Source organism: Pelodiscus sinensis, chromosome 4, assembly GCF_052426305.1.
Source record: "Pelodiscus sinensis isolate ZL-2025 chromosome 4, ASM5242630v1, whole genome shotgun sequence".
NCBI classification, from domain to species: Eukaryota; Metazoa; Chordata; order Testudines; family Trionychidae; genus Pelodiscus; species Pelodiscus sinensis.
In genome coordinates, this window is record NC_143055.1 from 81,914,328 (window position 1) to 81,940,302 (window position 25,975).

At 40.2% G+C, this 25,975-nt stretch overlaps 1 protein-coding gene across 7 annotated transcripts in view; it reads left to right on the forward strand.

The window, feature by feature from the left end:
* LRBA (LPS responsive beige-like anchor protein) overlaps positions 1–25,975 on the forward strand; it is a 559,883-nt gene that overhangs the window by 109,173 nt on the left and 424,735 nt on the right. For all 7 annotated transcript variants that reach the window (XM_075930027.2, XM_075930020.2, XM_075930019.2 and 4 more), the window contains 6 exons: positions 459–639; positions 2,782–2,909; positions 3,364–3,471; positions 5,531–5,702; positions 7,349–7,784; positions 24,783–24,916. In XM_075930027.2, coding sequence (XP_075786142.2) covers positions 459–639; positions 2,782–2,909; positions 3,364–3,471; positions 5,531–5,702; positions 7,349–7,784; positions 24,783–24,916 — 1,159 coding nt within the window. The remainder of the gene's footprint in view (positions 1–458; positions 640–2,781; positions 2,910–3,363; positions 3,472–5,530; positions 5,703–7,348; positions 7,785–24,782; positions 24,917–25,975) is intronic.

Below are 25,975 nucleotides of genomic sequence, written 5' to 3' on the forward strand. Positions count from 1 at the left end.
TTCTTCCAATTAAATTCTTCAGCTTGCAGTGTGACTACAGTTTGAACTTCTCTAGCATGGCAACATCGATGGTCCAGCATGATTTTAGTTAGCCAGATGTCCATTTTTCAAGTTTTCCAAGTTGCCAAGTTTCCCGTGATCCGATAAAGTTCATTTAGTCACCAGTTCTAACTCTGTGTTCTGTGCTGTTATTTAGCTCTAACTTACCCCTGAATGTCTTCTAAGAGCCCAGTAATCAGTGGAAATGTTGGTAATGCTGATAGACAATATTGACCTCCGTGGTTTGGCGCATTCTCTGGTTCAACAGCAGTCGTTCCCAGGTTGCTGGACTACAGAGGTTCAACCTTGTAATTATTTTGGCAATGAGCAATAATGTATTTTTATAAACCCGTTTTCTTTATAAATATTTAGTTACAAAAATAATAGAAATAAATGTTTTTAACTTTTCTTTTTATTAGCATGAATTAGAGAATATAGAGCCAACTCAAGGACTTTCTGTAGAAGCTTCAGTAATATTTCTCCAGAGATTAATCAGCCTTGTGGATGTATTAATTTTTGCAAGCTCTCTTGGCTTCACTGAAATTGAGTCTGAGAAAAATATGTCATCTGGAGGAATTCTGAGACAATGCCTTCGACTAGGTAAGCATGTAAAACTGCTTACTGAAGGAAAATGGATTTCTTTATACTAATATTTAACTTTGTTTTGATGTATTTAAATATAATAGTTTTAGATGTCTGTCTTTTTATCTACTGGATCTTAAGTTTTCTATCCTTATAGTGACTTTTTCATATCCTGTATTCATTTACCTGAATCTATTGCCCCATAATAGAGTTCTCCTACTCAAATACAGAATAAAGGCTTGCATGTATTAAAGTAAAATTGCTATGACTGAAATCTACATTTGGTGTGCATTTTTGTTTTGTCTATGAAGACTTGTTTGTTGAAAATGCACCCCGAATGAAATTTAAAAAGAACAGATTTCAGGAAAATGTCAGCTTTACTGTATAGAATGAAAACTCATCTTTAGATTAGTCTGAGGGAAAGGAAGCTTTAAGGAGCGTTACATTTTATGTTAAAAAATGGATTGGCTCATGGTGTTTACTGAAAAAAAATTTGAAATGCAAATTTTAAAACATGTAATTCAAATTGTGTACTAGCCCTGATGCATGTGGTATTTGTACACAGAACCTTGTATAAATACAAAATTTGTATCCATATCTGATCTGCGATCTGCAAACACAATCCATAGATATAAAGTGGATCTGCAGATTTACAAGGCTCTAATTATAAAGTGTTTGCATAGAGTTAAATTGAGCAGACTCAATCAGTGTTGGAAATACTAAGAAGATATCCAAGAGAGGGGCAAATGCTCTACAAATGGCAGCAAATAAGGAAGGGCTGAGTCAAGTTGACAAAAAAAATGCCACAGAAGAAATTGCCTGTAAGAAGGCATTTCTGGAATTACAAGATAATCTTTGTATGAGTGAAATGTAGCTCTAAGTCTGAAGACAGTCTCAGGAACCAGGGCCTGCTGCTGAGTTTGGGACCAGTTAGATCAGTGGTTCCCAACTGCTGGCCCATGTACCTATGCTGGGCTGTGAACTGCTGGCTGCAGCAGCTCTAGGGGTTAGGACTGGGGTACACTGCCCACCACCTCAGCTTCTGCCACGGCTTTTGGAGAGATGTGTCCTGTGCTGCTTCTCAGCCAAACAGCACAGGGCAGGCACGGAGTCTTCTCCCAGAAACGAAAGAGTGGTTTCCTGTGAGGTGGGAGGGTTGGTAACATTTTATTTGCATATTCATTATTTGCATAATGAATACACAAATAAGCAAATGATGGTCACTGGGCTGCCAAAAAGTTTGTGAATGGGTTTGCTGGTCTGTGGTATAAAAAAGGTTGGGAACAACTGAGCTAGATGATCTACAGATGAATATCCTGATCAGCTAGGTGCTCTTGATTTCCTGAGCTGCACGACCAGACTTGCACTTATGCTCAGCAGCTATACTTGGCCAGAGGTTGTTCAAGGTTTATGCCCTCAGCAAGGTCACTCCTGTGCTTGCCTTCTTACCAGCCATGTTCCTGTCCTGCTCCAGCTCTCCTCCTTTGCCTTCTTCCTGATTCCAGCTCTGACTTTTGGCTTTATTTCAGTTTCCTGACTTTTGCTCCAACTATGAAGTATGATGACTACCCCACTGTTATTCATGACAGTCAGTTTCCGCTTATACAAACAATTAAATTGTAGCACAGATGCAATGTGTCAAATGAAGAAGTAAATGATTAGATCTGTAGAAACAGTGAAAAGATGAAAAAAAAAACAACCCCAAAACATGGAATGGGAATAGGCTTAATCTGAGAGGAATTGAGCAACCAAAAAAGTGTATATTAATCTTTGTCCTTTTTGTGTGACACTAATACATCATTTTTGTTTTTCTTCAGTGTCAGTATACAAAAGAAATGTAGCTCATTTGTGTATTCAGTTGTGCTAATGAAAATGTTTAAGTGAGAAAATGAGGATTCAGCAATGCTAACCTTATCTTGGATATATAAATATTTATATATGAATTCTAATTATTTAACATTACTCTGATTATTGTGATGCAATTATCTCAAGCTTTATTTTTGGGCAACTCAAATATAAAATCTTTTTCTCTTCTTTTGTTTGTTTAATCTTTTATTTTTTAATGTAAACTCAGATATGTTGTATTCCTTGCAATGATGCACCAATAAATGTAAAATGATTACTTCCTATGGTAACACATAACATGCCCTTCCCTTTAAGTGTGTGCAGTGGCAGTAAGAAATTGTTTGGAGTGCCAGCAGCACGCACAAATGAAACCTATTGGAGAAATGGTAAAGAATCAGAAAACGATGCAGAGCCTTATTGGAACTGGAAAGTCGGCAGCAAAGGCAAGTATGACACCATTACATAAAGCAAACATTAATACTGTGATTAACTGCACAAATGGATGTCTCATATTTTTTGTTGCATTAACACATAGCAGAAAAGAAATATAGAATCAGATAATCTGAATATTAAATCTTAGTCATTTTTCAGAACTATGAATATAATATTTAAATATATAAACATTGAAATTTTCACCAATTTAAAAAGAGGTTCAATCAGTTTTTTCCAGGTTTCCCTGTTCGTATTTCTTTAAATATGAGATTTCTGTTGATCACTGTGCCTTAGATGCAATCAATTTCATGTGTATTGGTGTATAGTCTCCAGGAGAATTATGTTTATTCTTATGTCAAGTTTTTTTCCATTAAAATACAAAAAATGAAACTGGTTTTCCTTTTGTTAGTGTTTCCTGAAGTAGTTTTTTATAAACATGTTACAGAATTGGTTTCTCTTCAATAGAGTCCAGTTGATGTTGTTACTGGTGGAATTTCTCCAATTCGAGACCTTGACAGACTTCTGCAGGATATGGATATTAATCGTCTTCGAGCAGTAGTGTTCAGAGATATAGTGAGTTCTGAAACACCTTACAGTTGTGTTGTTGCCAAGTCTTTCTTTGTATTGCTCTGAATGCTGAGCTGCTGCTACCTGCTAGGTAGCTGCCTATCATTCGGTTATCTAATGGGTTTCATAAATTACTCATAACTCTTGTAGTCTGTCCATGTATGCACGGTGCAATCTCTGTCTCTGTGGGGCATGAACTTGTTAAAATCTTTAGGACCATGAATCTCTGGAATTCTGCTTTGTATCCTCAAAAATATGGCATTGATTTACATTAGTGTGTAGATGTGAGCATGCAGGCACTCACACTCTATGTATGTACACACATCCGCACATACCGCTCCTCGTGGGTGTGTTTTATTAGTACGTGTACCCACACACACACACACACACACACACACACACACACAGAGTAAAACCTGTGTTATCCGGCATGCTTGGTGATTAGAGCGTTCTGGTTATCTAAAAATTCCGGTTATCTGAGGGTCCCATCAACCTAGGAAAAACCAATGGACAATAATAGTAAAACTCAAGTTTTTAATATCAGTAGTTTTGTAGTGTGAGGCAGTTGGTCTCACATTTCTAGTTTTTAGTTAAAGATGATTAGTACTTCTTAAAATAAAAATTGTTAAGCCAGTCATGGTAAACCAAGGCAGGCCTGTGCACCTGAAGATGTGACAGTATTGTGGCTGGGGGCAATGGCGGTTAACAACGTTTTCTGGTTAATAGAGTGGCGGATAACAAAGCTTTCACTGTGTGTGTGTGTGTGTGTGTGTGTGTGTGTGTGTGTGTGTGTGTGTGTGTGTGTGAGAGAGAGAGAATAAATAAAATTTCATGTAACATGTTAATAGAAACTAAACATAAAAACTACTCATTTGTTTTAAAGTTGAGCACAATAAAATCTGTATTTCTGAAATGAGAATGGGACTTTAAATTAGAAAGCCATGATCCGTTCTGGTGCAACTCAAGTTGTGAAATTACATTTGAGTATTTGGTCTACTGCATTCACTTTCCAAAGTAATTCCAAATAATAAAGATTTTCCTCTTTTACTAAATAAACACAACTTGTTTGCACTTCACAGTAAATGTCACAATTTAGGGTGAAGTAATACCTTTTCCTGGACCAGCTCCTGATAGTAGAAAGTTGGAAACTGAGAGAGTTCTGTATAGCTTGAAAGCTTATATTTTTTTGCCAGCAAGTTGATCCGGTAAAGGATTACCTCCTACCTCTTCTGTCTTTTCTATCCTGGGATCAACATAGTAAACATTAATAGCTTTATAAGTATGTGTGATAATGCAGTGTATGTGTATAATATATATTTGATATAATCAGCCTGAGCATTTAGGCAGCATTAGGCCCAGTTACTTCAGGCTTAAGCAGTCATAGAAAAAACAAAGGGATTAGCATCACTTGATCAAAATTGTCTTTCTGCAAATTTTATAGACTGGATGAATAGTGACTAGAAAATATTGTTCTTCCTGTGCCACACATCAATTTAGATAATAAGATATCAAATAAAAAGCAACTTTGTCAAAATTTAGGAAACTAAAGTGAAGCAGTAAATCCTTTGAGATGGTTTATATCGGAGAGGGAACCTCAGTTCTGGGGACCAGATGTGGCCCCCTTGCTTGCCTTGATCTGGCCCCCAAAGTTCAGGGATTCCTGCCCCCCCTACTTTGGAGAGCCTGCGGTGGCACTCCAGTTCCCCTGCCACCCAGCCACAGTGCTGAAGCATACAAAATCTACTAGCCTGGGCTCCCCAGTGTAGGGGAGTGTCTTTGTCCTTCTCAATCAGGGGCTTCTCACTTGTGTGCAGCCCCTGACTGATTTTTCTGTGGGTCAGTGGCCCCCGTCCCAAAAAAGGATGTCTCTCCCCCCCAGTTTATATCCTTAGTATAAACAGCCATAGTTTGTAGATACAAATCCTTGTAAGTCAGTTTTGCCCATGATGATTCACTATACTGTTTGTTTACGCATTTCTGTTTCTGATAAGCCATCAGCTACCATATGAAGGGAATATACTACTATTTAAATTGTAATGGAAAAATTAAATGTTGTTCTTCACAGGAGGATAGTAAACAGGCACAGTTCTTGGCCTTGGCTGTAGTATATTTTATCTCAGTCCTTATGGTGTCAAAATATAGAGACATACTGGAACCCCAGAATGAACGGCGGCAATCTCATCGTAGCCAGTCATTCAAGGGAACAGAGAATGGAAGAAGTGAGGTAACATCTACAGGTTAGTGATACAAGTGGGTTTGTGGTATCCTTGGGTATCATATGTGCCATTTATGACTTACAATGCCTTGCAAGATTATAGATAATTCTATGTAAGATGTTGTGTGTATGTAACCATTTGGAATCTACAGACTTTTGAATGCCCATTTCATTGACATATATATTTTTTGTGCTCCTGTTTTATCAGATAGCACTGAGAAAGACTTAGCTTGCAAATTGCTCATGCTTTCTGTGTTGTTACCTCTGTAGGGCCTAGGAATAAGAATGTTAAATATCGGTTAATTTACTAGTCAAATACTCAAGCTGGGGCTCTTGTACATTTCAAAGGAGGAATGTAGAACTCCGTGTGCTGCTTGGGGCCAGCAGGAAGTCCCACTTACTCCGGGCTGCATGCGAGTGTGCCAGCTTTGAAATGCACAAGAGTTCCCTGCGGGGGTTCTTGTGCATTTCAACATGGAAGTGCCCTCATAGAGCCCGGGGTCAGTGGTGGGACTGAGTCTGCTTTGAAATGTCACGCGGAGTCCGGCGTCAGCTGGGGCCTCCCCCAGATGATCCCGGGCTCCATTCAGCATTTCCATGGAACCCAGGACCAGCTGACTGCGGGTTCTGTGCAGTATTTCCCCAGAACCCAGGGTCAGCTGGGGACTTCTCAGATGATCCCGGGTTCTGGGGAAATGCTGTGTGGAGCCCGGGATGATCTGGGGAGTCCCCAGCTGACCCTGGGCTCCGTGTGACATTTCAAAGCGATAGCACAGCATGGAGCCTGGGGTCAGCAGGGGGACTCAGTCCCACCACTGATCCCAGGCTCCATGAGGGCGCTTCCACTTTGAAATGCACAAGAGCTCTGGGCTCTATGCAGTGTTGCCGCTTTGAAATACTGGCAACGCCGCACAGCTGAGCCGGGATCAGCTGTGTGGTGTTGCCCCTTTGAAACACTGCCATGGCGTTTCAAAGTGGCAGCACCGCATGAAGACCGGTTATGGGTTCCGTGCGACGCTGCTGCTTTGAAGTACCCTCCTCTTTCCCCACTCCCCCTGTCTGATAGAGGCAGTAAAGGGTGGGGCGGGGAGAGGTAAGGAATTGACTATTCAAGTAGTCCTTAACGTCCTTACCTAGGAACCATAATTGAGGAAAAGGCCTCATTGTGTTGAGGTCCTGTTGAGTGCATGATTAGTCTCATTGAAGCATATAAGTAATGCTTTATCATTAACTTTAATGGGACTTAAAGTTAAGTATATGTTTAAGTGTTTACAGATTCTAGGTCTCATTTACTTGGTTTAACTTGTAGTAATTTGCTTCTTTCTTTCTGTTCTTCGAAAACATCAGTTTGGGTGTTTTTTCAACTTTGCTATTGAGTCTGACTCCAACTTCTTTTTATTGTCTTAAATTTTATTCTTGTAGAAAGTTTTTGTGGACTTGCCAGAAACTTGAGTTGAAGTGATTTTTATTTTCCTGTTAAATGAATGTTCAGTATAATCCTAGGAACAAACTAGAGATAAATCTGAAGCTAGATATAATATTCTTTATATATAAAATATTTTAGTAATGTCTTTATCACCTATTGATACATGTTAGGATCAATATGGCTGATGTTGCTTTAACTGTGAAATTGAAATAGTTGTTCCTTCTTTATTTGGGGTTAACAAGATGTAGAAAACCCACCTGCTACTACTTCTGCTTCAACGCCAATATCAACAGAAGATTCTGAAAGCTCAGTATCTGTACGAAGAAGAGACTCAGGGATTGGAGACGAATCAACTTCAGGTCAAGCAAACAATTCAGATGCTTTTGCAGAAGCAGGAGCTCAGAGTGCCAGTTCTGGTCCCGATGCTATCAGTGAAGTACTATGCACACTTTCTTTAGAAGTCAATAAATCTCAGGATAACAGGAGTGAAGCAGGGAATGAGTTGACTGAGAAGACTGCATCTGCAAAAAATGTCAATGTGAAGGACATCCTCAGAAGCTTGGTTAGCACCCCAGCAGATGATGCCACAGCGGATTCTACCCTTCTACCACCAGCCTTCCTTGGAACTCTTGGTGAACCTGCTGCTGAACATCATGTGCAATTCCATTCCTTTGACAGGTAATGCAATTTCTTTGTCCTGTATAATAAAGAGCATCCTTTTGTATTCCGTGCGTCAATGTAATGTACAGAAAAATTCTGCTATATAACAATTAGGGATGTAAGCGACTAGTCGACTATCTGATAAGCATAAGACGCTCCCTCCCTTCCCTTACTGCCTTTATAAGAGGCAGGAAGGGGAGTGGGGGAGCAGGAGCCAGTGCTGTGTGGAGCCATCTTAGAAGCCAGTCCCCCCGAGCACTGTCCCCTTGAGGGGCAGGGGAGACGGGCGTAGCGGGGGACAAGGTACGAGCCAAGAATCAGCTGACTTTCGGATCAGACCCGGTCCCAGATACCATGCTTCGGCTTTTTAAATGTATTAAGAGCCACCAGGCTCTCCACAGGGATGGTGCTGGGGAGGGACTGGCTTTTAAGCTGGCTCCCTCCCGCAGCACCGGTTCCCTTGCTGCCTTTGATAGAGGGAGCAAGGTGAGGGGAAGTGACTAGTTGAGTCCCTCCTGGTGGCTCTTAATACATTTAAAAGGCAGAAATGCAGCCTGAGGGCCGGGGGACAGTAGAACTGAGCATGAGCTGGGAATCAGCTGTCCCGGCTTGTGGCTGGTCCCCTCCATTGTGCTTCAGCCTGTTAAATGTATTGAGAGCCTGGCAGCTCTTATTACATTTAAAAGGCAGAGCTGTAACAGGATTAGCTCCCGGAGCCAGGAGCTAACCCCTGCTGTGGCTCTACCGTTTCCCCCTTTATCGACTAATCGATTAGTTGATTAACTGCAGTTTAACATCTCTTGTAGCAATTTGGTATATTCCTGGTTTTGAATTTGGTGAATAAGCTGCATAATCACACCTTGTAGTACTATAATAAAGATGAAGGACCAGATTTTTCAAGGTATTTAAGTGTTGCTCTAATCAGCATTGGAACATCTCAGAAGTCTAAGTCTAAGACCGGTCTACACTGAAAACATGTATTGGCATAGTTGCATCTTGCTGGGGCATGAAAAATCCATAGCCTGAGTCACATAACTAGGCTCTCCTAACTCCTGGTACACACAGGGCTGGGTCAATGGAAAAATTGACCTTCTGCCTACTTCCTCTTAGGGAGGGAGAACAGTGATGGGAGAACACTTCTCATTGCTGTAGTATCTGTTCTGATGTGTTACATTCACTGTAGCATTTTAAATATAGATATAGTCTTGTCGCATTTGCAAAAGACTGCCTGACTACCTTTTAAAAAATTCTGGGACTAATTAACTGATAAATATTTTATTATTTTGTTTGTATGACTATTATTTTGTTTGTATGGAAGCTGCCATTACCATCACCTGAGAAGTGTATTAAAACTGCGGCAAAATGAAGTATATACTGTAGCATGAAGCTGTTGAAGTGTGATCGACGAAGTGTTGGCGTAATTCTGGACTTTTAAAATCTTGTGCAAACACATAATGAGGAAGTTGAATAATATAACTGACAGCGCATTAAGTTAGTGCAGAGAATGTTAGGTGAAAGTTGTCTTCAGGCCCATGAGTCATTTTTTCAATAATAGTGCTGGTAGATTTTGCTTGCGGTCTGCCTTATTTTAAAAACAGATACGATTAGGTAGTAAGAGCCTAAATATAAATTGTGTTGGTAGAAGATATTAAAAATGAAAATAAGATGGAATACTTGCTAGAGTTTGTTGGTTAAAGATATAAAACGAAAAACACTTGGAACTAAAATTAAATATTGATTTAATTGGAAGAATCAGCTATTAGTGAAATTTGGGGCTGCTTAACTTATTTTACATTTGTCAGATGATTGTATTCCTAAAACACTCCAAAATATTGGAAGGCTCTGGCACTGGTTCTTCACTGACATAGCAATAATAGAGCCTATGAGTGGAGTATCCCTACAACAATTTAAGTGCTGATTTACATAAATCAACAAGCATGATAAAATGGATTTTCAGTATAGACCTTATTAAATCACATTTTTGAAAACTTGTCAAATGTTTTCACACTTCAGATAGAATGTCCTGATAAATTATTCATTCTCCCTCTGTGTGTGTGTGTGTGTGTGTGTGTGTGTGTGTGTGTGTGTGTGTGTGTGTGTGTGTGTGTACACAAACTTTCCTTTGGGATGACAGTGATGTTATTACATCATTCTGTGTCCCACAGCCTCTCAATCACCCTGCCTCCTCCCTCCCTCCCCTCAGTACTCCAGTGGTCCGGAAGCATGTGGCCTTCCCCTTTTCCCTTTTTGGTGGGGAGGAGAGTGGGGGGGTGCCAGGAGCCACATGCCATCCCCCCCTTGTGTGTGGGGGGACACTGCTGGGATTTGCAAGGCCTCCCCGCACTCCTACCCCCCTCACACCTCTTCTACCCAGACCCCCAGTCTGCTCCTTCACCCTCCCCCTGGCCAGACATTTACCCCCAGCCTGCTCATGCATCCTCCCCTGCTCTCCCCCCACCCCCACCTGGCCACACACCTACCCCCAGAAAAAGTTGGTAAGCAGAGCGAGCAATGGGTGCTGCCCTCTAGTAAGCCTAATAATTTTTAAAGAGGAGTTTTGTTCTTTGGTTGAAAGGGCTTAAAATATTGCCAATAAATGTGTGTAAGCCCCTTTCTTCTCTCCTTTCTCTTTTCATACTCCCCTGCCTACTCACTTGCAATTTCAAACCTGCTATTTCTGTTCCTGATCCAAACTACTGTAGAGTCTGCAGAAAGTGACATGGACCACCAACAGAATGATGCGAAAAGTTCTTCTCTACTCTATACAGTGTTTCTCAGTGACAGCCCAAGGTCACTGAGATACCCTTTATCTTCCAGGTTAGGAAAGCAGCAAGCTGCTTTCTGATATAAAAAATGTTGAGAAACACTATTCTATACTAAAAAAACCCCTGTGTTTATTGATGTGAGAATACAATCATTGCTCGCCTTCCTTTTATTCTGTGGGACAAATCTCTCTGATGTTCACCCTTGCCCTTTATCCTCGCTTTCGTTCACTTGAACTGAAAATGGGAAGTTCCTTGCTCTTCTCTTGAAGATGACTGTTCTCCATACCTCAATGTTGTACTCATAAAGTGTTTTTTTTTTTTTTTAAATCGGAGTCACCTGTCCTTTATGGCTGCAAAAAACTGGTGAATTTAGATCACAGCAAGAAGTTGTGTGGCATTTCTTTGTCAGAGAGGTGCTGTTACTGGAAGAATATGGTACTAAGTTGATTCTTGAGTTGGCATCAGGAATGGGGACATAATGGAGAGTGGGAAATGCTGATGTGAAACAATGGACTGATTGGTGCTAGATCTCAGGTGTGCCAATTAATTTAGCACATGCTGTTTTAAGAGGCTGTAGAACTGATTTTGTGGCCCCTGGATACTGTACATTTTAGTAGCATGACAACAGGAGGGCAAAAGAATTGCTGAAATTTGGGTGGAAGTGTTAACAATGGCAATGTAAGGACAACAGGAGGGGAGAAAATGGTCCCTTTTGCTTTCATGGTTGCCCAGTGAATCTTAATGTGTCCAGGATTTTGCTCTCTTTTACCTTGTGTTGTCAGGCAACCCAGCAGGTGCCATCTCGTGACCCACAGGAACATCTTGGAGTCCTGTTCTGTTCCGTTGATACATCTACTGGGTCTTGATGAGGCTTTTCCTTTTCTGAAAATAGTACCAAATTGATAGGTGTCTTCCAATACATTTTACAACTCTAACACTTCAACTTTTTGTTTTCATTACTGCTTTCTGTTATGCTGTCTCACGTCTGCTGCTAAATTCCGTGTGGTTATAAAGAGTCATTCTTTCTTCTACTTCAGCTTTTTCCCTGCACGTGATAGTCCTTGCAGAGTCTGGTTTGCTTATCCAAATGATAAGTTGGCCACATCAGTTCAATAACCCCTGCATCAAGAAAGTGGAAATATCTAACACAAAATAAGATTGTATTAAGAAAAGAGGGTTTTCTTTGACAGATGTAGCTTGAATTTTTTACATTTAATTGAAAGAAAGTTTAAACAAATTATTGTGACACAAGTACATTCATTTTTTTTGACTCTAACAAATGGGGCTTAGAGCATGCCTAGAAGGAAATTTGGGTCATATAAGGGAAAGTGAATTTTATGCAAGGGAATTCTTGGGGAATATGTTCTGTTAGTTTCCAGGGGCTGCCTGTCTCTACTTATCTCCATCATAACAGTACAGAATAGGAGATAAATAGTGTCTTAGATCGGACAACCCAGATCCATTAAAAGTACAAATTGCCTCTTGAAACTCCTCTTAGCAGCCAATGAGCAAATAAGTGCATTTCTTGGATCACTGCAGTCATGTGCTCATGGTGAGATACTTCTGCCTACTAGCTTCATGATTGGAAAATAGTGGTAACACAATTTTATTCTCTTTGTTTAAATTTGAATCCTTTCAAAGCATGGACCTTATTTTTGTATGTTTTCTAGCAGAATGAGCACCTGATCATAACTGGAGCTTTTAGATGCCTCTGTAATCTAAATATTTATGCATAATCATACAGGTCAGTGAGCAGTGTTAACAAGTTATGTATTTTCACAAAAACAAAACATAAAAAGAACCAAGCCAAACACCTTGGTTAAAAACTCTCTCAAACTGATAAAAGAAAGGGAATAACCAATTAAAGCAGTGTTTCCGAAACTTCCTTTCTCCTCAGGAAAAGACACAGAACTGTGTCGTACCATGTGATGGTAAAGCTTTACCAGGCTCGAGCGCAGGAACTTCTGGTGTGTATGGGGGGGGAGAGGAGCAGGAAATGTGGACCGCATGGGTGTGAATGCACTCAGCATGGTCTCCCGGGTAAGTGGAGAAATCAACCCCAGCCTTCTGCTTGCTAGTTTGAGTATGAGGGATGGAGGTTCGGGCAGCTTGCCGCTTCTGCCTTCCCCGACTGGCTAGAGCATGCTTACTTGGGGGACCACAGGAGGATGCTTCTCGCTCCCCTGAGTACAGGCCTGTTTACACACCTCAGTTTACATCTTTGGTGGCTCTCCACATCTACTTTGGGAAACATTTGCTGTAGTTCTTCATTATATGTTTTTTCCCCTTTCCTATGTGCTTTTTGCAGTGAAACAGATAGCAAAGCTGACATGAATATTAATTGTCATGTGAATTAGGGCCCAATAATCCAGGCTCTGTATAAATTCAGCAGATGTTTCTGAAGTGGGTATATTTTTAGTTCATATTTTGAAGGTTTTACTCACAACTGATGTTCCCGCTAAGATTTTTCTATCCATTAGCGGAGTGAGTTTTGTCTTGTGCGCCAACAGTGAGGTCGTGAGAGCTTGTGTGGATGTGTGCCACTGTGGTACCCACTGGTGGTACTACTTCCCAAGAGACTCATCCAGGTAGTGCCTCCCCCCACTTGAGAGAACGTGAGACATGACACTCCACCGTCTGGGAGCGCTGCTCCCTGGGTAGCCTGTGTACAGGGCAGGGACTGTCCCAGGCTGCTCCTCATGGAGCTGGGACAGAGGGAAGCTGCTGCCAGTGCCCAGGGTTTGCAGGGAGTGAGGTGCTGGGGGTGGGACAGTGGCATGTGGGGAGAGGGAGTAGACAGATGGTTGAGGAGCAGGGGACTCTGAGGACAACAGAGAGGTGGGGGAGGAAAACAGATGCAGGAGCCTCAGCAGCAGCAGCCACACCTCAGCCCAGCTCCAACTTTGGGCAGAAGTTAAAGTTCTCATGTAAAGTCTTATGATATGCAGAGGTTGTAGTGGTGGCAAGTTGTGTGCTGTTGAATGGAAGAGCAGAAGATGTGTACCACTTTTTCATTTCCTTGCTTTTGTAGATTTGTTTCAGATGAGTTGTGTGGGTAATGACCTTATCTGCTTCAAAATGACATTTTTTGGGGTTTTGATTTCCTATGCTTTTTTATGCTTACTTGAGGGGGTGCTTGTGTGAAGAAGGGCAGGAGCCAGTGCAGGATTGAAGTACAGCTACTCACATAGCATGTTTGAACCAGTAGCTGCACATTAAGCCCTTGTGTGTCAGCATCTGTGCACTGTTAGGTTGCATAATTTTTTCATTTCCTTTTGTCTGCCTGACACACCACATAATGTATAAGTGAAAGCTTTAACCATGTCACTCTAGTAGTGATGTGCACAATCTCACATATTGGGTAAATCCGTTCACTTGTTGTGTGACACACAGCTAACTGGCTCATAAATCAAGAGTTTTAAAAATGAGTTTAACATTGTGTATATATACTAGGTAAAGTAGCTGAGTGTGTAATTTCTACACTAAAATGTAGAAAGTTTTGCAGAAAGTTTAAGATAATTGTAGTTAATGTAACTATTTCATAATTAAGTTTTTTTTGGCTTTGGAATGAGATCTGCATCTGTTTTTTTTTCTTGTTGGGGTGAGTGGAATAGGTTATGACCTTTTTATGGGAAGCTGTACCAGAGTTAGAAGTAATAGCTTTTATCTCTGAGGGATCACCAAAATACTAACAGTACAGTGGGAAACTTTGGAAGGGCAGATTTTAAGATGCTCGACGCAACTTACTGGGTCTGGTTTGCATTTAATGTATTGTCTGGTGGCAAACACAAACCTTGGTAAGTTAACATTTTTTCATTTTGTTTTGAGACACCTTGTTAAAAGTTGTTCCCATGTAGCAGTTCACCAGTGGAGTATCTCTGGGAATTTCAAAGCATCTCTCTGATCCTGCATTTATCTCAGGAATGCTGTGTCAGAAATCAAAACTCTCCTCATATCTTAAGGATTATCAACTTCCCAGCCATAGCTGGAGAGTATACAGTAACAGCTATGTGAGTGAAACCTTGCTGAAAGGCTGCCAGGTTTCAGGCCTTTGCAAAACAACAAGGTGTGTGTGTTCATTCCCATGCCAAAAATCTTCCTCTTATCTTATGTGAAGATCCAATCTGGTGATTAGTGGGTGCCAAGGGTTTATCTTGATAAAGTTCAAGGCCTGGGCTGGCTTTCAATAGATCCATAGACAGTGAATTAATGCAGTCCAATTGCAGTATGTCCTGAGACAGTGCTTTTTTTAGACAAGAATATGTTACTAGTGTTGAAAGAAAATAGGACTGATGAAAAAATAAAATAAAAACACACTTTTTTTCAAGTAAAAAAATACTGATTAAGTCTCTCTTGGCTAGTCTAATAAAACCCATTAACCTATAACTTGTAACTTTACTATGTGACTGACTACTGACTCTGCTACCCTTTGCCAACTAATGTAGTGATCATGGAGTTCTGGGAACCAAACATTGCATTTCCCACTGTCATGTGTGCATTTCTCAGTGGCTGTATTTTAGATAAATTATGTTAAAGGCTTATAATACATTATGTACAGAATAAACACATGTAAACATCCTCTGTTAAAGTTTGAAAAGGTGTAGCTCAAAAGCAGAATCTATAGTTTGGAAGTAGGGACAAAAGATGATCATGACAAAACTCTGCCAACCAAGACAAGGACAAGTTCTCAAATGAGGAGCTCAACAATCTTGCTATCTGACTCCTGAGCTAAGAGAGGGGGTCAGTTTTTCTACCAGCGTACTGGCACGGGCTCCATTGGAGACTCCATCTTTTGTATCCTCCCCGACTAGCTCTAATATACAGGAAACTCCACTCCATTTAATATCTGTCCATGTGAAGGTGACTTTGGTCTTTTCTCCCTCCTCTAGAGTCTTTTGGCTACTGTGAAAATGCTCATATCTATGGTGCTGCAGAACTTTGTTGTTTTTTAAGATCTATGTTGATGAGAGCAGACTGTGACAGTTGGATGGGATTGCAATGTTTCTCCCTCCTCATTGTCCAATATTTATGATAGGCTTTTCTTGAGAGTAGCTTGCCTCTGATCATAGCTTTCCTGAGTAGCAGCATGATATTGACATGATTTTGGTGTTTTACTGCAACTTACAGGATTCCATATAGAGCTCAGCGATGTAATTATTTACAAACTGAAAACTTAAATTCTATAGTAGAAAAAAATGGATGGCCCAAGGCAGGTTCTTTCTGACACCTTGCAAGTGGACTTTTAAAACTCCCCTCCTCCCAAATGATAGAATAGAGCCCATACTCTTCCTCTCCCCTTCCTCCCTTCTGTAATGTAGTGTATTGTATTTTCTTCCTGATGGTTGATGGGGCTGTGAGGAGTGTCTCTCATTTTTTAACCTTTCTCTCAGGGTGTGTGGAGAGAGGGGGAAAGAGGACACTTTGCAGCTGATAAAGGTGACACTAAGGGTACGTCTACACTGCAGTAAAGCACCTGCCCCTGTCAGCTGACTTAAGCTTGTGGGGCTCAGGCTAGAGGGCTATGAAATTGGAATGTAGACAATCGAGCTGGGGCTGGAGCCTGGACTCTAGAACCTTGGGGTCTCCTGTCTGTTTTAGGGGAACAAACAAGCTGCTTCACTGGTATTTCTATCCAGTGTGAAAAGTGAAGCACTAGAAATCAAATCCTAGTAAATTTCCACATGCCAAATGGGAATTAAAAGTAATACATGGATTTCTAAGATAAGTCTTCAGATAGGCTCATTTCACATTTTTTTATTCTGAGTCAAGCCCAAGCAACCTGTGCAACTCAAAATACATTTTTAAAATTAAGAGTAAACTTATCACTTTATTAATAAATATGCAGGGGAAAAAACACTTAGAATTTTAAAAAATATTTATAGATATTTTGCATCTTATCAAAACAAACAAAAATAAACATTCTAAAAAATAGAGGAAAGCTTTTCAATAGATGACTGTTAAAAGAATTTGGCTGAATGGATCATTACTCGACAAGCCTTTTGTCTTTAGTAGAAGCCACTGCTCAGCTTGGTGATCTGTGCTCATTCAGCAGTGAATAATTGTCTGCAACACGAAGCCTTCCTACACTTCAGCATAATTGGGACTAATAACATGCTGACCTTCTGGCTAAGATGTATTTATGGTGGCTGGTCTACTCTGTATCTGACCAGCGTTTATCAGTTCCTGTGCTATAAATTCCTGCTTTAAACATTAAAGATTTGGTGTTAAATTAAAGAAGAACACCACCTGAAGTAGGACAATCTAATTGAAGACCTTTTAATTTTTACAGTTGGGTTGAGGCAGAGCTTTGCTCAGAAAATGTGAAAATATTTTATTTTTCTAATTATATTAATTTTCCCTTATCTGAAGCACTTAGTACAATATAACCTCAATACTCCGGGTGTTCCTAATTGGGGAATACCCATGGTACAGAACCTTGCAGGTAGAGGCAGAAATAGCTCTGTGAACTGCCACTCTCCCTATCCCCCATGTGGGGGAATGGTGACACCTTATCCCAAAGGCTTTTCCCCACTGCTCCCATAGCGGCAGGGGGTGGGGTGTTCACATGGGCTGTCCTGTAAGGTTGCCAGGTGTCCGGTTTTGAACTGGACAGTCCAATATTTGAGCTTTCTGTTCAGAAAACAAATTGAGAAAATATAAATGAGAAAATATAAATGTCTGGTATTTTCTAAATAAGATGTAATGTAGATTGTGATGTAATGTCAAGTGTGTCCGGTATTTTTGTTGAAACCATCTGGCAACCCTACTGTCCTGACATTGTGCATGCAGCCTCCCCCCAGTTCTTTCTGTACTGTCCTTGCCTGAGATGGAGCTCTGCAATGTTCCTCCAATCAAAAACTTGTTCTCCTACCATAGTTGTATAAGTAGTTACTTCATAGTTAGATCAGGTTTTCTAGGAAAAATATTTTCTCACCTGCTTTCTCCTCATAGTTCCTTACTATGTCTGGTTCACCAGGTTTTAAGCATTGCACAGTTTGCAAGGATGGTATGCCCATATCAGATGGGCATTGTTAATGTGTTGGATGCATGGGTGAAGCCCATCTTCCTCAAAAATGCATCTATTGCAGCAAGTTAACGGTGAGGGCATGAAAAGACAGGGACCTGAAACTTAAATTTATTCTGTTGAAGAAATCCCTCTGCCTGCATCAGACCAGGCCCTGACCTCTCTACAGCTCAATTACTCCTCAGTCTTTGACCCACAAGATAACTTCAAAAAAGTGCTTGGCTTCTTCACCTCATAGGACTTCTCTGGCAGTTAGGCATGCTCTGGCTGCTTCAGTGCCAACCATATCAACGGCACCGCACCTAAGTACTTGTGATGTCCCAGGGGATTCCGGCACTGCTCACATCTCAAAATCTACTTATGCGCACTTCTCTGGTGCTAGGCAATAGGCTTAAAGTTGCCTGTCTCTCTCTCACTGTCACCATCCAACACTGACAGTTCTGAGCCAGCTGCACCATTGCTGACTCCAGCACTGTCTGTCATTATGACTCTTCCAAATGATGATGTTGGCATGCTGGTGGCACCGCCATCTTCATCGGCACCTGTCATGACCTCTGCACCACTCTCAACACCGGCACTGCAGACCATGGCACCATCCACACCGGAAGCATGTTTTGCACACCAAAGCAATCTCCTTATATTGCCAACACTTAATTCACCACTTGTTGGCATCGGCATCTCTCCAGGTGCACCAGCACCACATCATGACCTATCTCCATTTGCTTTTTCCTGTGAGGATGGAGACAGTTTTTATTTATTTATTTATTTTTATTTTTTGCTGCCTCATTCCCCTCCCACTCAGACATCAGCTCCATCATTCTCCAGATCATCTTATGACAGGGATTTTCTTCCATGGTACAGTCCTCCAAGAAAGGGACCTCCCATGTCTTACCCTGGCAATACTAGAGCTCAGGGGAACAGCGTTAGATGGCTGTCACTGTGATTCGCAACATATTGCTTCCTCCCCCCCCAACCTACCCTCATGACAGACAGGAGGGACCTACCTCCCTCCCCCCCATGACAGACAGGAGGATCCCGCTCCATCTCAGATGCAACAGTCTGTCCCAAACATCTCACCATAGATCATACCACTATATCTTTCTCACCAGACAATGCCATTATGCCCTCGTTTCCTATGGCAGTGGACAATTTTACTCATTTTCAGGAGCTCTTCAGGAGGGTAGTTGCAGAGTTCAAAATTATTCTTGAGGAAGTTGCAGAAAACCAGTGCAAACATATCAATATTACTCAGTTGGCATCATCATCTAAGATAGCACTTCCTGTTAACTTCACTGTAATGAACCTTGCCCAAACGATCAGGCAGACCCCAGATGCTGTAACTCCCACTTGTAAGAGTGGATAGAAAATACAATGTCCTTCCTAAAGGTTCAGATTTCCTCTTTGTACATCCAGCTCCAAACTCCTTGGCTGTAGAAGCTGTTCACCAAAAGAACACACAGCACATTTTCGTTCCACTTTTCTGACCGAGACAGTAAAAGATTAGATCTTTTTCCATCTTAAACTTTATGCCTCTTCTACCTTATAGTTTAGAGTAGCCAATTACATGGCCCTCCTTATCAAATATAACCACAAGAACTATTCTAAGGTAAATTACTTCATTAATGATATTCCAGAGGCAGAGTCAATAGTTCAGGGTGGTGATAGCAGAAGGTCACACCATCTCCCACACCAAGCTTCACGCCATGCTCAATGCTGCAGACACAACTGCCAGGTCTACTGCTACTGCAATAGTAATGTGACAGGTCCTCTGTTTTAACTCCTTTTCCCTACGGGAGATAGACTACTATGGAAGACCTCCTGTTTAACAGAGAAAAACTATACGCTGTTGATGGCCAATGACGTCTTCCACACCATGAAGGAGTCCAGGCCTACTTTCCTGTCTCTAAGCATCCACTCATTGGCACCTGGAAGATGTCAGTACAGATATCAGCCGTAGCCAAGATCACATTAACCAGGCTTATTCACAGCAAGCTCCCAGGCCTTGTGAAGACCAGCAACCACAGTACAACAGAGCCAGGCCTTAGCACTGGAATCCCACAACATCCACCATGCCTTACCCCCCTCAGCCTAATAAACAGATTTGAGGCAACTTTTGAGGGTTTCAAAAACCTCTCACGTTTTCCAGCTACTACAGCTTCTCTGAAAATATTTGTTCCCCGTCTGCTTCCCTTTTATGGTAATTGTCATACAATCACTTCAGATCAGATTAGGCTACACCATTCTTTTTTATACCAATTTACCCTACCCAACCCCCAATCCCTCTTCGGGGACTATTCTCTCAACAGTGGCTTCTCCAAGAGGTACAACATCTCTTCCACCTTGTAGTTATAGAATCTGTACTTGTTCAATTATGATGGAAAGGATTCCCTCTGCACTGTTTTCTCAAAGAGAAGAAAAATGGGGGATGATCTCCTATTCTTGATATCAGAGCTTTGAACAAATACGTTTTTTAAAAAATTCAAAACGGTGACGCTATCAACTTTCACTCCGATACCGGAGCTGGGGGACTATTTTTCATCCCTCAACCTGCAAGACATCCAGCTCATAGACACTTTTCTATGGTTTGTCTTACATCACAATCACTACCAGTACAGACTCTTACCTTTTGGCCTTCCCACAGCACCCAGAGTCTTTTCCAAGGTTCTGGCGGTTGTTACTGTTCGTCTCAGAAAAGAAAGGCGGTATTATTTTCCTGTACCTGGACTACTGCCTCTTACAGGAGCCTTCCCTACAGGACTACCAACGAAGCACCCTTAAACCATCCATTGTTTCCAATGCCTTAGTCTGCAAATAAACAAAAAAAATCCACACTTATTCTCACTCAAAGGCTACAGTTCATAGGAGCTCAATTAGATGTGACAATGACAACGGTGTCTCTTTCACATGGCAGATTGAACAACATCAAGGCCCTAGTAAACAAACTGCAGGGCAGTCCTCAGGCTATGGCTCACCGCTATCTCCAACTACATGGCTGCCTGTAATGTAGTTGTCATAAATGTGTACCTTTTCATGTGAGGATTTCAGGGATGGTTAATTACCAAGTACAGGATAAACGTACATTCCCTCAGCAGACTCCTCAAGTGTTCCCTTACTTGGACAGTCTCATGCTGTCTGTGCTCAGGGGTCCCCTTTTCACGACAGGAACCATCTATCACTATTAGAATAGACGCATCACTCACAGGATGAGGAGGGCCACACTACTACAGGTCTGTTGTCTGCCCTAGAAAGAACACTCCACATGTACTGGAAGTCTAAGCTGTAAGAGATGCCTGCCTTCAGTTTCTCCCCTTCATCAAGAACAAACTAATCAGGTACTGACCTACACTGACAACGTTGCCTGTATGTTCTATATAAATAAATAAGGGGGAGATTGATCCCACACGCTTTGCAGGGAATCCATGATGTTCTGTGACTGGTGTGTCTGACACAACTTAACAGTCTCTGCCTGTTTCCTTCTAGAGGCCCTCAACACCACAACAGATGCACTCAGCATCTCTCTCCCTCAAGAACATGGATATGAGAGATTCTAAAGTCATCAACCCAATCTTTGACCTCTGGGTTTACCCCACAGTCAGCCAGTTCTCAACTCCTGGCAACAAAAAGTTCCTGCACTTACGTTTCAGAGCAGGACTAGGCAAACTCTCTATGGAGATGTGTTCCTGATCGAAAGGGACCACAGCCTCTGTTAGAACCATTTTTACAAGTTAGGGAGTTGGTATCGAAGTAACATACTTAACTGTATTTGAAAGTTGTTATATTTCTACTGAGCTATTAAGCAAGAAAATATCAACATCATTTTTTAAGGAGCTGTGTTAGAATTTGTCACAGTAGCATAAAGTTTAAATTGAGGACCCTTAAGTTACTTGGTCTATGATTCAAATGTACTTGTGTGAATCCCAGCTAATGGAAAGGGAACAGAGCTACTTAATAATGAACATCCTTTTGTAACATGCCTTCAAGGAGCCCTTGAGCTGAATTTCCAAAAAGAAATCCTATTGCTTTAATCTTATTTATTCTTCTCTATGCATAAACATAATGGAAAGATGCAGAGTATAAATGGATTACATACAATTCATAAAATGCCAGATAAAATAAATTAGTAGTATGACACAATTTAGTTCCTATAGGAAGATGTTAAAGAACGTAAAGATTACAGTTCATTCTTTTGGGAGTCCCATTTGCCTCTATAAATCCACTTCTGCAAGATTGTCCTGGATTAGGGTGCATCGTGGTAGGTACAGTCTTGTGGGAGAATTGGATTTATAGGGGAGAATGGGGACACTCAAAATACAACTTCTGTAATACAGCATGTTTCTAAATTATTTTATCTTAACTAACATTTTCTTGTTTCAGATATTTGGGGTTTATTTTGACAAAAATACAAAAATTTCTGTGAAAAGCAGATAAATTGTATTTTTTACAACTATTGGAATTTTTGTAGAAAATTTTTGACCAGCCCCGAAAGGTGGTTTCACTCACATCCTTCGGAGGATGGATTCACACACGTACACAGAAAATGAGGAGTTTGGTGGGACCTTAAAGACTAGCAGGTTTATTTGGGCATAAGCTTTCATGGGCAGAACCCCCTTTGTCAGATGAATCACCCAAATTCCCTTATTAAACTGCAACTAAATGAACTATTTTCCTGGATTTACATTAGGATCCAGGCTAGTTTCTTTATAATGCATTTTGTATTTGTTTGTAGGAACTTGATAAAATGCCACTGTAACTCTTTTGGGGGTAAGAAAACAAATCTCTCCATGTTTTACATTAAGGTCTGATATAGACTATGTGAACACATCTGCATTTATGAAATATAGATCTCTGGACCCTAGTTAAATATTTTTATTGTGTATTTTGACCATAAAACAATTTAAATCTAGCAAGGAAATACTTCACTAGTGGGATGCTGGAGGCCCATCCAAATGTTAATAGTATACCCATGTTACTAATACACAGTAAATATAATATTGCTTTCCCACCTCCTTCCTGTTGTTTGAACTTGTCCTAGAGAAGAGCAATAATACTGTCTTGGTATTGCATATCTAAAGGGAAATTGTCTGTTTTATGCTCTGTAATGTAAGGAAGAGCAAGGCCCCATTGTATATTATTGCAATGCATGTGTAATTTAGATAGTGTATATATTTATATAAATTATTTTTCTAATACAGTGTACATGTTTGGTGAAAACCAACCTGCATGTGTGAGAGAAATTCATGACACAAGCACAGTGTTTTGGCTTGGGGCTCAGGTGGTTGTTACCTCTGGTTTTTAGAGTATAGTTAACATTAGCAGTCACCCTTATAATGATGTGACATGCACTACCCCCAAGTATGGTGGTTGCCTACTCCTAGCTATAGGAAGGTTGATTTAATCAGTATAACAGCCTAGCTTATGTGACATCCATTGAAGTGAAGGAGAGACTCAATTGTGATCCATTTTTCCCTTCTAATAAAAAGTATTTTAATTCATTTAACAAAAACCTTATTCTGCTCTTGTTTCCACACCTGAATTTGATTCAGTTTTCTAAGTGACTTTTTTAAAAACTGAATTCCTTAAAGTTTATTAAGGGAATAATTTCAGTGTGTAGTTAGTGCTGTCAGCAAAACGTGATTAAATAAATTGAATGTTGAAGACTTTCAGCTTATAGTTAACACCGGATAATTAAAAGTAAGCGCTGCTGTGGGAGTGCATTATATATCAGCAGCACTCTTTACCTCATTAGTTGGGTTTTTGCATGTCTATGGAGCTAACTTGCAATTAAAAATGCCTTAAATGTATGCTTAACACGGTCTTTTAAGTATTTGGAATAAAGTAGTACAATTTAATTGAAATTGGGGTATTATAAACAGGTTTCTTGGTAACGTACAAGATAAATCCCCATGTCTAAATTGACATTTTACATCTCTTCTTATGTCATGTTTATTGTTGAATGTAGTGCCTGAAATTTAGCTTATGAAAAGACTGACTTTTGTCTTCAGCTCCAAGAATTTTCTGATTTTTTTTTTTTTTAAATGAGCAGGGCTTGACAAATGGTGTTGAAATCTGCTCGCCAGCCCCACACTGTACATGCGCAAAACCCGCATTGCGCATGCACGCGCCTGCTGTTGAAAGGGGCGACCAGCTGAAATCTACTCATCACGGGCGAGTAGATTCAATGATTTGTCGAGCCCTGTTAATGAGTATATCTTTAAGTTCAGATATATCCGTATGGTTATTTCTATATAAAATCTAATGAAAACATTGATGAAATGAAAAACTAATGTATTATACATTAGTATTTCAGGATGGTATGTTACTTTTATACTGTAAATTTCTCCATTGATAACTCTTCCAGTGCTCCAAAATAGAACTGAATAGAACTGTCACATCTAGACTGTTTTCAAAGTAGATATTGCCAATTCTCAGTGTTTTCAGTGTTTATTGACATCCTAGCCCCTTTGTATATTTATATAATTAAAGTATGGTGTTGCTCTTAAAACAGTACTCAATGGGCACATCTAGACTATGTTTAAATTTTAAAAGAGGATATGCAAATTCCACATGAATTTGCATATCTTCCGCTTTCAAAAAAGCATTCTGGTCTTTCGACAGTGAAAGTAGTCTGGACATGGGCGTTTCTTACGGGGAAAAAAACCCTTTTTTGAAAAATTGCTCTTCCTAAAAAAAGGAGGTTTAAGTGATTTTTCGGAAAAGGGTTTTTTTCGTAAGAAACCCCCATGTCCAGACTACTTTCACTTTTGAAAGACATGCTTTTGAAAAAGCTATCAAAAGATATGTAAATTCCCACAGAGTTTGCATATCATCTTGCAAAATTTAAACTTAGTCTAGATGTGCCCAATATGAATAATACCAAAGACAAAAGCTGTTTTTACTGGAACTGGGATAAATCCCAAAGTAAAAGCCACCCTCATTTTGCTTACCATGCGTCAGGGGACTGAAATGAATGTTAAAGCCTTGCTATAAACAATTGGAGAGAACACAGGGAGAACATGCCTAAGGTGTAAGTGCCATATCTTTAGTTAGCTTGTAAAAAGAGGCGACCAAAGAGAATGTGGAAGGAAGTGTTGAACTTGCTACATTACGTGACTTGCTGAAAACATAATTTTGTATATATTGTATTTCTCTTTCTCTTCAAATAAGGGCCACTGGATATAAATGCTAAAAAAGTGATATTTACTAACTTTATGTATTTTTTTCATGTAGGAGTGTTGTTGTAGCTCCAAAGAAATCTACAGTTTCCCCTTCTACAACTACCATGGGTGTACCCACAAATGCTGTCAGTGTGGTTTCTTCATTAGATTCAGCGCAGGCCCCAGACCTGGCAGGAGAATCTCCTGGTGAGTATGGGTAAATGGAAAATAACTTAATAGAGAAGAAACTGCAAAATGTAGTAGAAGTGAAATAATCTGTAATGAGTAATAAATGCTTGCAAAGATAACTACATACTAAAACATTGCAGATAAGCAGCATTTGCTAATTATGTAACTAAAGATTTTGTCTTGTTGGACTTATGTTTTAATCCTTAGAGTAGGACAGCAAATAATTTTTAAAAATCCCAATATGCTTGGAATATTAACAACCAATTTTTATTTTCTGTTGAAAAAACTTATTTTAACTTATTTTAATGTTTTTGTTTCTCCTCCCCTCCGTCTCTCCCTGGTACTGGGTATATTAGGTGCAATAGAGAACTTTTTATACCAGTGCAGATTATTTACTCTGAGGACCTGGATCCTGCAAGCTGTTCTGTGCATGTCTCCTGATGCCTACATGTGATAGCTTGCAGGGTTGTGAGCATATGCTTGAAATCCTATCTCCAGCTAGGGTGATTATCAGACACTTCAGTAACGGGTGCTATACCTGTATGTTAAATTGGGCCAACCATGCAGTAGTGTTACCGGGTTTGTGACCATTCAAATTCCTTTCTGACCATGCTTGTGCTTTTGATATGCACAAGTTACACTATTTTGTAATTTCTCTTGTTCTAAGTTTTCTTGTCATTAATTTAATTGTGTTCATTTTTGTCTCATGCAGCAAAGCAAAAATAAGAATCTGATTGATTTTAACACTACTTCCCATATTTCTTAAAAGATTGTTTTTGAAAAAAATCCGAAATATTATTAAGCAGAAGTTGTACAGTACGAAGCAACTGTTGTGATTATAGGAATATGTTGCATTTCTTATGCTAGTTGGTAAAATTTAGTTGCAGCCTTGGTACCTGAAAGGAAAAGCTTTTGTAGTCCAATATTTTTCTTACTGTTAGAGATGGAAAGGAAAATAGTTTATCACTCAGATTTGCAGTAGGTAGTAGCCTACTAATCTTGGAGACTGGTCTAGACTAGGAAAACTTGTTGTGTTTTAAAAACATGTCATAGTTCAAGAGGGAGCCTAGTGTTGAC